This window comes from Drosophila takahashii, chromosome 3R, assembly GCF_030179915.1.
Source record: "Drosophila takahashii strain IR98-3 E-12201 chromosome 3R, DtakHiC1v2, whole genome shotgun sequence".
Classification (NCBI taxonomy): Eukaryota; Metazoa; Arthropoda; class Insecta; order Diptera; family Drosophilidae; genus Drosophila; species Drosophila takahashii.
This window is the reverse complement of record NC_091681.1, coordinates 11,026,859-11,044,143: the sequence shown is the minus strand read 5'-3', so window position 1 is coordinate 11,044,143 and position 17,285 is coordinate 11,026,859. Positions and strand designations below refer to the sequence as shown.

Sequence of the window (17,285 nt, the reverse complement as noted above, 5' to 3'; positions counted from 1 at the left end):
GCCCGGATAGCTCAGTCGGTAGAGCATTGGACTTTTAATCCAAGGGTCCAGGGTTCAAGTCCCTGTTCGGGCGGCATTTTATTTTTTTTTGTTTCAAGAACGTTTTGAGTCCCTTTCTGAAAAGTCATCATAGTTTAAAATTATAGAATTATGGCTAAAATACAACATTTATTTTAAATATATAGTAAGGAAAATGACTTGCTCCGTAAATTGCGTAGGAACAAGTGTACTAGTTGATAAATATTTGTTTTGGCAGCCAGAGGGAAAAGAAAGGAAACTAGGATAACTTTGGGTAAACAAAAAAAAGAACAGAGAAAAGGATATTTTTGTAAAAGGTTTTTTGCAAAAAGATTGTGGTCCAACCATATTGGTTGGGCTGGTAACGGCAGTCCACTCCGGTACGCTATCCCACTACTGCCTACCACGGGAACTCTTGGCTGCTGGTTTTCACCCCTGGCCCGGTTCATCCCTCCTTAGCCAACCTGAATGCCGCGGACTCCTCCATGGCACCCATATTGATGGCGGGCTTAGTGCGGACGTTCCGTCAACATGGGCTGGTCCGCTACACAGTAGATCCCAGCCTCAGGCCATCCCACAATCGGACCTCACAGAAGCGTGATTACAGAAGCTGCCAACCTTCCAGTCGGAGTGCCTGCGTCTAAAACTCAGCCACACGTCACCGCTTCCATTCGCCTCGTTCGAGCGCACTGCCTTATCGGCGCACCACTCCATCGACACGAAGCAGTGCACGTGCACTGCTTGGTCGCAGCCGCGTTGCCAACTGTGACAGGTAGACCGCAGTGGTTACCAAACGAGTAGCTCAGTGAACGGCAACAAAGCAACGAGGTTCAAATAAAAATAAATGTTCTTTGGAGGAATTAAAAAAAGGAATCGCCCGAACAGGGACTTGAACCCTGGACCCTTGGATTAAAAGTCCAATGCTCTACCGACTGAGCTATCCGGGCATTGTACGAGGCCGCGCCAAAGTAACAGGGCATGAACTAAGCGATGCGAGGATTTGTTTCACACAGGGGCGGATCTGACTTGGCGGGGAACTTTCTGGAATACTACATAATTTTATCATTTTGTTGCATACAATGTTAGTTTTATTGGGATCCGCGCCTTTTACAATAAGCCTTACAGTAAATATTCTCGATGAATGAGAAATCAAGAAGTATTTAAAAACTAATTTCGAAACTAAATAGGGGCTGTCCATATATTACGTAATCACCTAGGGGGGGGGAGGGGGTCATTGAAATGATTATGTTTGATTACATGGGGAGGGGGGTCTTGCACAATGATTACGTAATCATTTTATATGTATTTTTTTATTTAAAGAATTTTTTTAAAAACTTTTTTTCTTTAAATATATCTGCAAACTTAGATAGGAAAGCAGAGAAAAATTTTTTTTAGTGGCTGGGCGGCGAGAAAGAGAATGTTTAGTGGTTCAATCACACGAAGAATGCGAAGACCTGGAATGGCTTGACGAAGAGTATGTTGGAGATAATTTCAGCGTACACGAACCGAATGTGTCATACCAAACTCCATTTATAAGCAATATTAAAGATTGGGTTGCATCTCTGTTTGAATCCACATATTAAAACAAAAAAAATTTTATTCTTGGGATTACGTAATCATTGGGGGGGGGGGGGTATTTTTTGAAAGATTACGTTTGATCACCAAGGGGGGGAGGGGGTCAAAAATCAGCAAAAACGTGATTACGTAATATATGGACAGCCCCATATGGAAAAAATTTAAGGGGTTTATGAAGTTTTGTCCCTTGCGCTCATAAAAATATCATATTTTCCAGCTGGGATATCTCCATATCTCTCGCACTCATTTAGCAGAGTAAGAAATATTAACAATTTGTATTATTTAATGGTAACAACGATACGTAATAAATTTACGATGGGAATATCAATTTTATACCCGTTACTCGTAGAGTAAAAGGGTATATTGTATTCGTGCAAAAGTATGTAACAGGGAGAAGGAAGCGTTTCCGACCCTATAAAGTATATATATTCTTGATCAGGGTCACTAGCCGAGTCGATCTAGCCATGTCCGTCTGTCTGTCTGTCTGTCTGTCTGTCTGTCCGTCTGTCCGTCTGTCCGTCTGTATGAACGCTGAGATCTCAGAAACTACAAAAGCTAGAAGGTTGAGATTTCCCACACATATTCTTTGGCTTCCTACGCAGCGCAAGTTTATTTTAGCCGAGCGCCACGCCCCCTCTAACGCCCACAATCGCCCACTAACGATTTAAAATGGGTCCTGCGCCCACATCTTTAAAGATTTCCGAGAAGTATAAATGCAATTGTTGTGTATATTTATACCTATCGAAATGTAGAAGACATTTTTAAAATCGGACCATTCATTTAAAAGTTATACGCAATCAAAATTTATACATCTATCTCCCTCACACTCCCTTTAGCTGAGTTACGATTATTAGTCGGGACACCAACCCGAGTACAGCGTTCGCACTCCCTTTAGCTGAGTGACGGGTATTAGATAGTCGGGACACCAACCCGACTATAGCGTTCTCCGAGAAGTATAAATGCAATTTTGTTGTGTATATTTATACCTATCGAAATGTAGAAGACATTTTTCAAATCGGACCATTCATTAAAAAGTTATACGCAATCAAAATTTATATATCGATCTCCCTCACACTCCCTTTAGCTGAGTTACGATTATTAGTCGGGACACCAACCCGACACAGCGTTCGCACTCCCTTTAGCTGAGTGACGGGTATTAGATAGTCGGGACAACAACCCGACTATAGCGTTCTCTCTTGTTTTCTGATAAAAATCTCAACTGCTTTATACTGCCTTTTTCTCAAAACATTTTCCTCATTTTGTGAGGAAAAAATGAGGAAAATAAAAACAAAACAAGAGAGAACGCTATAGTCGGGTTGGTGTCCCGACTATCTAATACCCGTCACTCAGCTAAAGGGAGTGCGAACGCTGTACTCGGGTTGGTGTCCCGACTAATAATCGTAACTCAGCTAAAGGGAGTGTGAGGGAGATAGATATATAAATTTTGATTGCGTATAACTTTTTAATGAATGGTCCGATTTGAAAAATGTCTTCTACATTTCGATAGGTATAAATATACACAACAAAATTGCATTTATACTTCTCGGAGAACGCTATAGTCGGGTTGGTGTCCCGACTATCTAATACCCGTCACTCAGCTAAAGGGAGTGCGAACGCTGTACTCGGGTTGGTGTCCCGACTAATAATCGTAACTCAGCTAAAGGGAGTGTGAGGGAGATAGATATATAAATTTTGATTGCGTATAACTTTTAAATGAATGGTCCGATTTTAAAAATGTCTTCTACATTTCGATAGGTATAAATATACACAACAATTGCATTTATACTTCTCGGAAATCTTTAAAGATGTGGGCGCAGGACCCATTTTAAATCGTTAGTGGGCGATTGTGGGCGTTAGAGGGGGCGTGGCGCTCGGCTAAAATAAACTTGCGCTGCGTAGGAAGCCAAAGAATATGTGTGGGAAATCTCAACCTTCTAGCTTTTGTAGTTTCTGAGATCTCAGCGTTCATACAGACGGACAGACGGAGGTTAAAGGAAGGAGACAGTCAATCCGAATGGATGTAGGAGAAGATCGATATGTTAACCCTGTTGTTGAAGAACTGAGATGGTAATGCTCGCGTGCAGATGATCGGAACTTTCTAGAACTTGCTCGCACTGCGAAATGTTATAGACACGAAGGAATCGATTGCCTTTACTACAGGACTTTAAGCGCGTGGTATATGTTGCATACGCGTAGACTTTTGAACTTTTCGCTGAAACTATGATAAATAATCGTTATTTGGTAGCACTTGTAACTTCAATCCCTTCATTATTCGCATAACATTTTTATATATCATAAGAAAAGTGTTGGATTTAATGGTATAATCCGCAAAAAATCATCCAGTAGATAAACTTCCAAAATTGGCCCTTGCTTAGTTTCCATTGCGATTGGATGCAAGCCGAAGTCACAGGAGTATATAGAGTTTTATTTGTGAGTTTTATGAACTCATTTGGGATTTGAAAAAATAAAAATCACATGTAACGATTATTTGGGATTTGAAAAAATAAAAATCTCATGTAACGATTATTTGAGATTTCAAAAAATAAAAATATCAAATAACGATTGCTTCGGAGTCATTTGACATAAAAACCTCATAAAAAGATTATTTGTGAGTTTTTTCCCTGATATTTTTCGATCAGAGAGCGATATGTATTTGTATCGTGATTGATATATATTTATTTTCATCACAGTCGGCTTGTTTATGAGGGATATTTAAAATGAGTGATGTTTACGAACCCTGGGCAGAAGTTCGGACAGACCAAATACTTCTTGTTTTATGGCACAGTTTTTTTAAGACTTTTTCTTTTAGTTCTATGGACAGTTTTTGAAGTCTAAGCGATCGGGCAATATTTGGAAACTTGGACACCTCGTTGTTTGTAAACCCATACCGGTATAAACAAATCACGAAGTCATGCGTGTAATTTGAATTAAACAACAATACCGGTAATAGGCGAAAATTAGTCTTCGAACACAGTTAAAAACGAAGGCCGAGTGCAGGTAGTAATAGGTGCCACGACCCCATAAATGATTTTCACTTTGAGTACGCTTTGAGCTGCCCCTATTAACACAGTGCTACATTTTTATGGTTTAAAACGTAACAGCAAATTTGACATAAAACATAAAGTCCTACTTCATATTTTAGGGTCGACAAATTTGTCAAAACTAATTTATAATAATCCTAAATAAAAACTGCTGCAAAGTTTTTCGTGTTGCACTGTGTAATTATAAAATAAGTGTCACTAAATGAAGTAATATTAAAGGGGAAAAGAGGTAGCATGACATTTTATTTAAGGCACTGCCGTTTGTTATTGGAGATCAAAAATAAGTGCGATGCGGAATAAGCTGGCAGTTTTGGTTCTCTTTGAAGTACTCTTCACCTATAACGTACCTTTAAATGTAAGTCCTCCACTTAGAGCAATCAGAGATACTATTTACCAACATTTTAAGGATGCGGTCGTTTTTAAGTTTACGAACTTCGCTTGTGAGAGTTACAACACATCCTGGTTCGTCTTCCACAACTGTCGCTTGAAGGCTGTGAGTCGAGACAAGGTTCTTCTAAATTTGAATGGAACAATTTTACACCCAGCTAACGTTATACACATTCACGGCCACATTTTTAAGAGGTTCAATGGCTACAAACCGTGGCTTTTTGAAGAAAATGTAGATGCGTGTCGTTATCTACGGCGACCTTACATTCCTGTTGTAGCTATTGTCTACGGGCTCTTTAAGGACTTTTCAAATATTAACCACACATGTCCTTACGTGGTAGCTTATGCAATTTTTGTATTGAAAATTACTAACATATTATGTATTCAGGGTCCACAGATTCTTAAGGACTTCTACCTAAGGCACGAATTACTACGTCTTCCCTTTCCCACTGGTGATTACTTGTTGTCTTTGAGGTGGTATTTCGATAAGAAATTGCAATTTGATACAAACATTAGTTTTACATTTGTCGAAGATTTTCCTAAATAGAAATTATATTCAGTTATAATTATACACGTAAAAAAATAGTAAAGATATGTTTGATATTCCCATCGTAAAGTTATTACGAATCATTCAAATTTGATATATTTGTTACTCAGCTAAATGAGTGCGAGAGATATGAAGATATCCCAGCGGGAAAGTACATGTGGAAAATTTGTTGTTTTCATGAAGTTTCTCCTTACAAGCGGAAGGGACAAAACATCATTAACCTCTTACATTTTTTCCATCTCTGGCTTTGAAATACACGAGAGTGACAAAAAAAGTGAGGAGAAAATGAAGTGTCTATGTGAAAATCTGGCTGTTAAATGCAAACAAAAATCCACAGGGTTTTTGTGTGCCCCCTTAACAAATTATAGATTTTAGCGATTCTTTCATTAGAAGAACACCGCATATCTAGTATTTAAGTACTTTTATTCAGTATTTTTTACGTGTTGTTTTGCTTATAAATACTTTCTGATAACTCTTTCATCGATAATATTTACTGTAAGGCTTGTTGTAAAATGCGCTGATCATATTAAAACTATCATTGTATGCAACGAAATCATAAAATTATGTAGTATTCCAGAAAGTTCCCCGCCAAGTCAGATCCGCCCCTGTGTGAAACAAATCCTCGCATCGCTTAGTTCATGCCCTGTTACTTTGGCGCGGACTCGTACAATGCCCGGATAGCTCAGTCGGTAGAGCATTGGACTTTTAATCCAAGGGTCCAGGGTTCAAGTCCCTGTTCGGGCGATCCCTTTTTTCCTTTTTTAAATTCCTACAAAGAACATTTATTTTTTTTTGAACCTCGTTGCTTTGTTGCCGTTCAGTGAGCTATTCGTTTGGTCACCCTCTCGGTCTACCTGTCACAGTTGGCAACGCGGCTGCGACCAAGCAGTGCGCATGCACTGCTTCGTGTCGATGGAGTGGTGCGCCGATAAGGCAGTGCGCTCGAACGAGGCGAATGGAAGCGGTGACGTGTGGCTGAGTTTTAGACGCAGGCACTCCGACTGGAAGGTTGGCAGCTTCTGTAATCACGCTTCTGTGAGGTCCGATTGTGGGATGGCCTGAGGCTGGGATCTACTGTGTAGCGGACCAGCCCATGTTGACGGAACGTCCGCACTAAGCCCGCCATCAATATGGGTGCCATGGAGGAGTCCGCGGCATTCAGGTTGGCTAAGGAGGGATGAACCGGGCCAGGGGTGAAAACCAGCAGCCAAGAGTTCCCGTGGTAGGCAGTAGTGGGATAGCGTACCGGAGTGGACTGCCGTTACCAGCCCAACCAATATGGTTGGACCACAATCTTTTTGCAAAAGACCTCTCACAAAAATATCCTTTTCTCTATTATTTTTTTTGTTAACCCAATGTTATCTTAGTTTCCTTTCTTTCCCCCTCTCGCTGCCAAAACAAATATTTAACAACAAGTAAACTTGTTCGTACGCAATTTACGGAGAAAGTCATTTTTCTTGCTATATAATTAAAATAAATGTTATATTTTAACCATAATTCTATAATTTTAAACTATGATGACTTTTCAGAAAGGGACTCAAAACGTTCTTGAAACAAAAAAAATAAAATGCCGCCCGAACAGGGACTTGAACCCTGGACCCTTGGATTAAAAGTCCAATGCTCTACCGACTGAGCTATCCGGGCATTCAATGTTCAGGCAGCAGAGAACATTACTTAGAGGAATGTAATTTCCTTCCCTTCCAATCTAAGATCGCCAATGTTTTGCCCATTCATAAATGTTTATTTGGATCTTATTTATATATGTAAGTAATTGTTTAGCCAATTAACGGAATGAGTAATGAGCCACATATAAAATAAAACAAGAGTATAAATATAGAAATTTATTTTAAGTAAATGTGTTTTTGTATTGTCTTTTGAGATAATAAACACCAATTGTTTTCAGTGCATAAGCATTTATATATGGACTAGCAAGCAGTATCTTTACTTTGTGAGTCGTCGATAAATAATTTGGACGCTGCTTTCAAATAAAATATATTTTGAATTTAAATAATTTAATTTAACTGAATTAAAAATATTTAAAAATAAATTGACTGAAACATCCGATCTAAAATTAAATTTGTTTTCCAGTCTTTACCTGTAAATTCGAAATCAGAATGGGGAACACCTAGAACTATCAGTACGGTGCAATTACGTATGTACTTGAATATCGATTAGTCATAGAGTCAAAATCTGCCAAGTGGGCCACCCCTGTTCCGAAGGTCCGATTTTCATCGAACTTTTTTACTTTTCCGGTTCACAACGAAAATATAAGAACTTCATTTGAACGGTTTTGCGAAATTTTGAGTTTTACCGGAGTTATAGGGGTCAAAACACGGCATTTTTGACACTTTTTCGAAAAAGTTGCACTCAGTCATTAATTCATAACTTCGGAACGGTAAGAGATATCTTTATGATGTTTTCACTAATCGCTCAAGAATTAATATGACTTTCCATTAAAAAATTTAAAAAAAAATTAAAATTTATTTTTCTTAAAAATAAATTAAAATTTTTTTTTATTTTTTATTTTTTTCAGTGTTCTTCACCAGCTATAGAGTTTAAAACCATTTGAAAATGAAGTTTGATTCATTACGAAAAAGATCCAAAAAAAAAAAAGAGGGGCCCGGCCAAAGGTTTTTCGCAATATCGATTTGAAGAAGGGCGCATAGCGGTTTCCCATACAAAACGACAAAAAGTCCCCCATTGACAGCTGTAGTCGGCTGACGCTACGCTCGCTACGGCATGTGTTGACCAGCCAGTTTTCACGAGCAAGCCGTTTTTGTATGGAAAACCGCTATGCGCCCTTCTTCAAATCGATATTGCGAAAAACCTTTGGCCGGGCCCCTCTTTTTTTTTTTTGGATCTTTTTCGTAATGAATCAAACTTCATTTTCAAATGGTTTTAAACTCTATAGCTGGTGAAGAACACTGAAAAAAATAAAAAATAAAAAAAAATTTTAATTTATTTTTAAGAAAAATAAATTTTAATTTTTTTTTAAATTTTTTAATGGAAAGTCATATTAATTCTTGAGCGATTAGTGAAAACATCATAAAGATATCTCTTACCGTTCCGAAGTTATGAATTAATGACTGAGTGCAACTTTTTCGAAAAAGTGTCAAAAATGCCGTGTTTTGACCCCTATAACTCCGGTAAAACTCAAAATTTCGCAAAACCGTTCAAATGAAGTTCTTATATTTTCGTTGTGAACCGGAAAAGTAAAAAAGTTCGATGAAAATCGGACCTTCGGAACAGGGGTGGCCCACTTGGCAGATTTTGACTCCATAATGATTTCAATTTAGCCAACCAAATAAAAAAATTGTCCACCGATCATTTTAAAACTCTCCTTAAGTGTAGTAAATAATTTTAATAATAATGTCCATTACTAATTTCATCTCTTTCTATGTATGTATAAGCCAAACAAATTTCAATAATGTTTAATTTTTAATTTTGGTGCAAAAATTAGTGGCTAAAAATAAATAAGTTTGCCACAATAATTACCACACTATTATTATAATATAATTAGTAATATTTGTATGTATATATATATAAAATAAATAATATATTAATTTTAATTCAACATAAATATATATTTTTTTTATTTAATATTTTTGTATATCTTGATGATCATTTTCATGATTTATTAACGATTTAAAATTTTATAATTTCTAATTTTGTGACGTACGATTCCACCTTTGGCCTGTTAACAGAACGTTAACAGATTGTTTAACAGAACGTTTATAACTATTGCATTTTGTTTCATTAGCACTGCTTGAAACTGCTTGCCCTGTTTGCATATATGAAACACTTGGGCGGCTATTATCTGCAACGCCCGGGTAGCTCAGTCGGTAGAGCATTGGACTTTTAATCCAAGGGTCCAGGGTTCAAGTCCCTGCTCGGGCGATCAATTTTTTTTTAACATTTTGTTTTACTTTTGGCTTTATAAAATATTAGGATTAAACTAGATCACCTCTTTGCAATGCGTCAAGCTATTTTTCTGTTTCAGCAAGTCGTGCATAGCAGAGAAATGAAACTAAAGACTCGAAGAGAAATCGTACAGCAGCCAGGCCAACATCTAATTGAACCCTCATGAAATTAGCACCTTTTATTTGTGTTTCCATTTACTGTCGACATCGTGGATATACCCAAATTGTGTGCTGTACAACGCTCCCTCCGCTTTCTGTATCTGTAGATACTACCGTATCTACTACTCCACGGATATGTGTCTGCGAGTTTTTGATAGAGATTGTGTGAGTGCGATGTTTGCTAGACTCCGGCGGCAAAACGAAGAGCTCGGCCTTTATTGTTGGCCGTCTTTGAAACACACATGAAAAAATATAGTTGTACAAATTGTGCCCTAATAAAATGAATTTATTTAATTAGAGATGTTTAAACATGTAGCTTTTTTGCTTAACTCCACATCTCAGAGATAAGAGTTGTTTGGATAAGGGTAACTACTGGGCTTCCAACTTTTATTTTACTTGTGAGAGAAACAACTTTGTGAGGGAAATAAGATTTTAGATGATTAAAGTATGGATCAAACAATGCTGTATTTTTTCTCTCTGCTACTGGATACGCTCAAGAATTTTTGACACACTTTCCTGCCCCGGCGTAGACAAAGAAACCGGGTACATATAGTATGTACCGATACCAAATCGTGGCGGCTCTGGTCGATTTAGCAACGGACTTCGACTTGGATGCTGGCTGTTTGTTGCCGCCTGCCAAGTGAACTAGAAAACGAATGCGTTTAATTAGCATTCATTACGACGACTCATCAAATTGCCCCACCGCTCACGATGCAACAATAAAAGCAGGGACGAAAGGCCGGAGAGGAGAAAACGTTTGGTGTACATGCTAATCTACAAAATAAACGCAAATATTTAGATGATAAACCAAAGTCAAGAGACGTTTTCAAAACTGTTCCATGACGTTGGATGATGAGCTAGGGAGAAATTCCATCAAGGCTGCGACCATTAGCGACCTTTTACCTGTTGTTGGGTCCGGAGTTTCGGGCCGTTTCAGGTAGCCATTGCATAAAAAAGGAAAACCAAAAGGAAATATGGGCCATAAATTAAAAATGGCAAACAAGAATGGGACAATGGGTTTCCCTCGTTAGAACCGGAGAACAGCTTGCATTTCTAATTTCATATTTTCTTCGACAGTATATGACAGATTCCAAAAACACAAATGGCGAATGTCAAAAATTTCTTCTCTTTTTAGACTTGCATCTGCCCAGTGATTGTACAAAGAAGATTATCTTAGTTTGAAAGTTAGTTTACTACACATTTATAATACATATGAATAGGGCACAGCACTCGTCCATTTATATTTCTTGAAATTATGCAATAGAGGTTTACCCTAACTTTGTAGCCTTCATAACAATCCATTTCGAATCGATCGAACCAAAGTGAGGGTTAAAGATAAAAGTCGCTCAAAGCTTTACTTGTAAATTGAATTAAATTTTGAAAATATATTTAAAATTGTAAAATTACAATTATAGTAACCAATTCGAAATAAATAAGGTTGAATTTTAGGTTATATATATTTGGGAAACAAGGATTTTACCCCATTGACTAAATAATTGAAATGTTGCCCTGTATTGACGTTCATAACCGAGTTGGCAAATGACTAAACTTAATGGTGTCCCCATCGATGGCTAACTGTGTAATTATCAGTGCAACAAATTTGAATTTAACGAGCGCATCAACACCAGACTCCGCCCACTGCCTAATCCCATCCTCCGATGAATGGGGTCTTTCAGGACCTCTCAAGGACCTGAAGTCTCCCCAGCGAGGATTTTCCTCAGCAAAGCGACGGTCTGATTAATGAGGCTTTAAATATCCCACTTTGATTTCATTCTGAAAACACGCGGAGCGTTCTCGTCGTCGCTCCTCCGACAAAGAAGTTTCATTGACTCGCAGCTCGTTGGAGAGTTTGAAAAGGGACCAGGGGAGTCGAGCAGGGAAATTTATATACACATATACATTTATATAGATATTTAGCAGAGCTACACTGGCCTCGTAAATCGCCGAGTGAACTGAGGTCCTCCTACGCACACACAAAAATCTGTTGGACAACTGAGCACCATGAAAACAGAGTCCACAAATGTCTACAAATGAGCTGAACCGAACTCTCCCAAGTACATACCCATACATATGTGCCTTGGAAAACCTAGAACAGAGCTGATACACTTGACAAAACAGCAAAGGAAACAATAAGGGCACAAATGTTTTTAAGAAAGCGGGGCTAACGAATCCTGTTGCAAAAAGTTTATGCAAAATATAAATATGATTCCTACTTACGTTGGCTTTTAATAAAAATCATTGAATTTCTAAAACAAATTGTTTAAAAATTAATTAGGCAAACGGTGGTACCCAGCCTGAATATATTAGCTCTCATAAAAAGTTGCAAATGATTACAGCACACAAGTATGGATGTTTGAATACATTTTTCAGAAATATTATTTCTCAATAACAATTAAATGGAATAATTTTTAATAAGCTAAAACTTTTTTTAAGTGTAATTTCTTACCTTACCTTATGCTATCTTGAAATATTTTTAATTTAGAAGACATAAATCACTTGGCGAAACTACTAGTTTCTTTTTAACCTCAACAATTTGGAAATTGTTAGATAATTAAATAATTGCAGCTCTCTTTTCTAGACTAGGCAACTTGTTCTTACAAAATCACAAAGAAACTAAGTTTTGTATTTTAGTTAAAACATCAAAATATGTTTTATTAAACTAATTGTAAGTTTCTGTGGAAGAGAAGCTTCATTTTAATTATGGTTGGTTAATTATTGCCAATAATTTGTAACAGTGTTTATGATGTCAAGTAGTTCGCGATCTCCGTTCCTCAAAATCCTATGACTAATTTAGGTATATGTACATATGTTGGTACTTTTCTTGAATAAGAAACAATTTCACAGTGTGATAAAATTTATTTTTCTTGTTTTTAAAAGCTCGCGATTTGATAATAATAAAAATCGCGAATTGATAATTGATTTAAAACAACATTACTCAAAAATGACTAAAAGAATGCCGAGGTTTATTGCATAATGACAGTTGACATCGACTTTGCCGAAGAGTACTCGGTTTCTTTTTGTTAAACAAGAGAGAAAAAGGGACTAAAATAAGCATAGAAGAATGCAAACAAAATTATTTTAAATATATAAATACTTGCCTCTGGCCTAGGAAAAACAAAGAAATAACAAGAGAGAACGCTATAGTCAGGTTGGTGTCCCGACTATCTAATACCCGTCACTCAGCTAAAGGAAGTGCGAACGCTGTGTCGGGTTGGTGTCCCGACTAATAATCGTAACTCAGCTAAAGGGAGTGCGAGGGAGATATATTTATAATTTTTGATTGCGTATAACTTTTTAATGAATGGTCCGATTTAAAAAATGTCTTCTACATTTCGATAGGTATAAATATACACAACAAAATTACTTCTCGGAAATCTTTAAAGATGTGGGCGCAGGACCCATTTTAAAATCGTTAGTGGGCGATTGTGGGCGTTAGAGGGGGCGTGGCGCTCGGCTAAAATAAACTTGCGCTGCGTAGGAAGCCAAAGAATATGTGTGGGAAATCTCAACCTTCTAGCTTTTGTAGTTTCTGAGATCTCAGCGTTCATACAGACGGACAGACGGACAGACGGACAGACGGACAGACGGACAGACGGACAGACAGACAGACGGACAGACGGACATGGCTAGATCGACTCGGCTAGTGACCCTGATCAAGAATATATATACTTTATGGGGTCGGAAACGCTTCCTTCTAGCTGTTACATACTTTTGCACGAATCTAGTATACCCTTTTACTCTACGAGTAACGGGTATAAAAATTAAATGGTTAACATGCTTCAAAAAGGTAGTACATTAATTGGATTTATTGTACATATATTTTTCTTTCAGTGCGTCCGTGGTGCTCTCTTCTGCAGCCCGGTTCTCTCCGCGAGCTCTCCACGTAACGCTCCTGCCCCGATTCTCTCCTTGGAGTTACGTTCTCGGGCTCGGGCCACACACAACCCAGTTCCAGACCCAGATCCAGATCCCGGGGAGGGCAGGGGAGGGGGGTTGAAGCGGGAGAGCGGGCATTATGGCTGTTATCAACTTTGGCAAAAAACACCGCTTACCGCTCGGCCGACGTCGACTGCGCTGAAATGGTGAGCTGAGCTCACTTCAGTTTCAGTTTGAAATTTGACGCCGAGCGCGGCGGAACGTTGAGCGTTCTGCTCTCAGAAAAAAGCGGCCATCGCCAGTCGCTGCTTCTGCTGGCGTCGCAGCAGCAGAACAGCCATTATCCTGCAGGAGGCTGCGACCTGATCCTGGGCCCTGCCATTAATAGGACTGCGAAATAAACGAAAAACGACTATGCAGAAAACCTCAAAAAACTCGGTGCTAAAGTGTTGAAAATACAGAGGAAATAGGCTCCTTACTCCAAAGTTATTGCCAGTCCTGGAGAACATTTAGTTAAAATGGATTTAAAGCTGCGCTACCAATCAGGTATGTTCTAAAATTCAAAGTCTGTACAAATATTTATACAAAATTTCTTTTAAAAAATAAGCTGAGCAAAAGTCACCATGTCACTACGCATGTGCACTAAAATGGGGGCTGAGTGGGCGGTTTTGGGGAGGTGGACTGCCGGGTGGGTGGGTGCTCATATCCATAGTCAATTGCCATTTCCAAAGCCTGCGCCTGTCCTCGTTTTGACTCGTCGTCGCCTCTGCATAAGTGTATCTGTGAGCTCCGCTTCGAGAGTGTGGTAGTGTCGCGAGCGCCCGGAAATGTGCTCCTTTCATCCACTTTTCATTTGCGCAGAAACACACACTCCGAGCGGCGACCCAACCTCTCACCCCTGCAGTCCAAAAAGTCGGGCGCAAAAAAAAAAAAAAGAGAAAAAACCCGAAACCGAATTTCAACCTCGTTGTCGCGCTATCAGCAGCAACAACAACCCCCTGGCGAAGGCAGCCCAACCCCCTTTTCCCTTCGCCCCTTAGCAATTTCAATTTCCCCGCTCCCGGTGGAAAACACTTGTCCCGCCATTTAGTGCATGGGTTAAGTAGTATACCGAAATATTAGTGGCTGTGCCCAAGAAAGCGGCGACAGCTGCTGCAGGCCGCCCACCCATCATAATCCTACCATGGGGGAGGGCGGGGTGGCCAAGACGATGATTATCGGCTCCAGATACGCCAAGTGGCAAAGTGTTAAGCCTCGGGATGAGAACGGAACGATGATGATATAGAGGGGGTGGTGATGGTGACCCAACCCCAAGTTAGCTGCGGCTGCTGCATTTAATGCGAGTGCGTACAATAGCTGCAATACATTACATGCACAGTGAGAAAGGCATTTAAACTACTAGATATTGGAAGAGAGTGTTCACATCTTATCAACACCTTTATTCACCATTTAATAACCAACTTAACCAACTGTATACAATTTCTATTTAATCACCATCTGGAGGGTTTCACTTAAAATAGTCAGGAAAAGTGATAGTAAAGAATAAATAGTATGCAAGTTTTTTACTACAATTTTTTATTTAACGACCCAATATTTTTTCAGTGTGCTTGCACTTACCCCTTCAGTTAGGGCTTCTGTGCAAATATCGCGTGGGGCTGCGCGTAAGTGCGTGTCATCAGATTTCTGGCCAGGGATGCGCAGCTCTATGGCGCCGCTTTCGCTTCGGGGAACCCCCTCGAAAAAATCTCCCTTTTCGGACGAGGTCGACGCGTAAGAGAAAGCGGTTGCAGTCAAAAGCCAAATAGGTTTTTGGTCCGTTTTTCGTTGCTACCAATTGTTTCTTTACTCATTTAGTATGCAAATGGTTCGAACTAAAACCGGCAACTGAATCTGACTAATAACCAAATGAGCAGGTGACGGCGAACCAAACTGGCTGGGTCACAGGCTTTATAGGAAAAGCAAAGTAAATAAGAGTTTATGGCTATTTTATGCAGTTGCCTACGTCGTCTATTTTGTGCCTTTTGACAAATTCGGAGACTTGTTCGTCTCAAAGTTCGGCTGATATCTTTATGAAGGTGCTCTGCCAACAAGTTCGTTTGCTTTTCGGCTGGGCTTTGACCTGAATCTGAATCATAAATTTGCCTGGGCTATTGTATAATTATTAACTTTGTCCACATGGCCCACAAAATGCATGCAATGTTGGCTGAAATTCCGCTGGGCAATTAAAACCTTTTACAAGGGAGCTAAGCTGGGAAATGTTTGGCGAGAGGGAGTGCTGAGATTAGATATGAATTTTTAACAGTTTGCATTGGAAATGTGCTGCTCATAAATATGAATAAGCGGAGGAAAGTGTCGGGCGTTTTCAGATTCAAATCTGTCGACTGTCGGCGAGAAGTCTCTTCCACAATTCTGTGTCAATGGGTCAACAAATAATTGAGGCTAAGTTGCATAATTGAGTGCAGATATGCAAACGACCATTAATAAATATTTTAATATTTTTTATGTTTCACTCAAAGCTATTGAACTTTAATTTATTGCACAAAACTCCCACAAAAAACAAAGAAACTAAATTGTTTCTTTGGAGTTAATATTTGCAATCCGGTTACCCTCTTAATTGTTTACAATCTGGATTCTTACGTCAGAACAAGCTGTCAAAATCGTTTAAGCCAACCATTTTGGAAATCCCCAAAAAACCCCCTGAGAAATTACATTCACCTAAGAATCGACCTTGCCACATGCTGCATTTTTTATGAACATTTTTCCTTATCGAATTACTGATATAAAACAACCCCATAAGTACTTTGAACCAAACGGAGCCGAGCTGGGAACTTCTTCCACCTAAATTGGGGTAACTGCAGTATGACATATTTATTGGAATTTCATGCAAATTTTCAAACAATCACCAGTCGGGGGAATGCAGCTGGCCTGGGAACTTGCATTTTATTGGGTGCACAGTGAATAAAACTTTAAAACTTAATATCAGGAGTACTTTAACTAAGATTAATAGATTGTATTTGAAAGTACAAAAGAAACAATTGATGGTTTAATTTTTGGAATACATGTAATACAATGTAGTTTCGGAACTATCAAATATATCTTATACCTTTTGTATATATGTACATGTTTCTCGGTTTAGAACCACTGTTCTATACTTCGCCACCTGAAAGCGCATTTCTGTAGCCCGCGCATTTTCATTAAGCCCAGTAAAAAGATAAATTAAGACACTAAAAATAAATAAAAGGCAAACAGAGAGGGAAACAACAAGAATCGCGAGAGGAAGGCGCGTATTTTTGTAAACAACAAACAGACACCGACAATATCGGGATAGAATAAAACGGAGACGCAGACCGGTATGCGAGCCCCATGCGAGGGATATGGGGTAAAGATACCGATACCGATACCTGTACAGATTCAGATACAGATGTGCAGATACAAAATGCCGCAAACCTGGGCAGGTTCAAAATAAATGCAAAAAATCGCGAGCCGCGAACCGTTTTCGGAATTTCTTTCTTACACCCAAAAAAAAAATCCTGAGTGTCAATTTAATAACTGTGGGTTAAAATGACACTGCCCCTAGGATCAAATTTTTAGGGTCAATTTGCTCCCAAATGAGTGTCAAAAGTACACCGCGTTTTCAGAAAAATCGTATTTGATACTAAATAGTGTCATTTTGATAAAACTAGGTTCACATCGATCCCAATAATTATCATTTTTGATTTTCGAAGTTCGAAGTTCGGCGATGTTTTACTCGAGTATCGATTT

General features: G+C 38.8%; 1 protein-coding gene and 5 non-coding genes across 6 annotated transcripts; 4 read left to right on the top strand and 2 right to left on the bottom strand.

Moving 5' to 3' along the window:
- Positions 1-73, top strand: TRNAK-UUU (transfer RNA lysine (anticodon UUU)). The gene has a single exon. It is a non-coding gene; the product is annotated as a tRNA-Lys (tRNA).
- An 819-nt stretch (positions 74-892) lies between these two features.
- Positions 893-965, bottom strand: TRNAK-UUU (transfer RNA lysine (anticodon UUU)). Its single transcript has one exon. It is a non-coding gene; the product is annotated as a tRNA-Lys (tRNA).
- A 3,958-nt stretch (positions 966-4,923) lies between these two features.
- On the top strand, positions 4,924-5,568 carry LOC108063268 (uncharacterized). The gene is made up of 3 exons (XM_017150312.2): positions 4,924-4,989; positions 5,041-5,358; positions 5,410-5,568. The coding sequence occupies exons 1-3, from the start codon at positions 4,924-4,926 to the stop codon at positions 5,566-5,568; spliced, it is 543 nt and encodes a 180-aa protein (XP_017005801.2).
- A 671-nt stretch (positions 5,569-6,239) lies between these two features.
- On the top strand, positions 6,240-6,312 carry TRNAK-UUU (transfer RNA lysine (anticodon UUU)). Its single transcript has one exon. It is a non-coding gene; the product is annotated as a tRNA-Lys (tRNA).
- Positions 6,313-7,139: 827 nt separating this feature from the next.
- On the bottom strand, positions 7,140-7,212 carry TRNAK-UUU (transfer RNA lysine (anticodon UUU)). Its single transcript has one exon. It is a non-coding gene; the product is annotated as a tRNA-Lys (tRNA).
- A 2,180-nt stretch (positions 7,213-9,392) lies between these two features.
- Positions 9,393-9,465, top strand: TRNAK-UUU (transfer RNA lysine (anticodon UUU)). The gene has a single exon. It is a non-coding gene; the product is annotated as a tRNA-Lys (tRNA).
- The last annotated feature ends 7,820 nt before the right edge of the window (positions 9,466-17,285 follow it).

Coding starts and splice junctions, on each gene's coding strand:
- LOC108063268 (XM_017150312.2), top strand. CDS start 4,924: ATGCGGAATAAGCTGGCAGTTTTGGTTCTCTTTGAAGTACTCTTCACC. Junction 4,990..5,040: donor CCTATAACGTACCTTTAAAT/GTAAGTCCTCCA, acceptor CAACATTTTAAG/GATGCGGTCGTTTTTAAGTT. Junction 5,359..5,409: donor ACCACACATGTCCTTACGTG/GTAGCTTATGCA, acceptor TTATGTATTCAG/GGTCCACAGATTCTTAAGGA.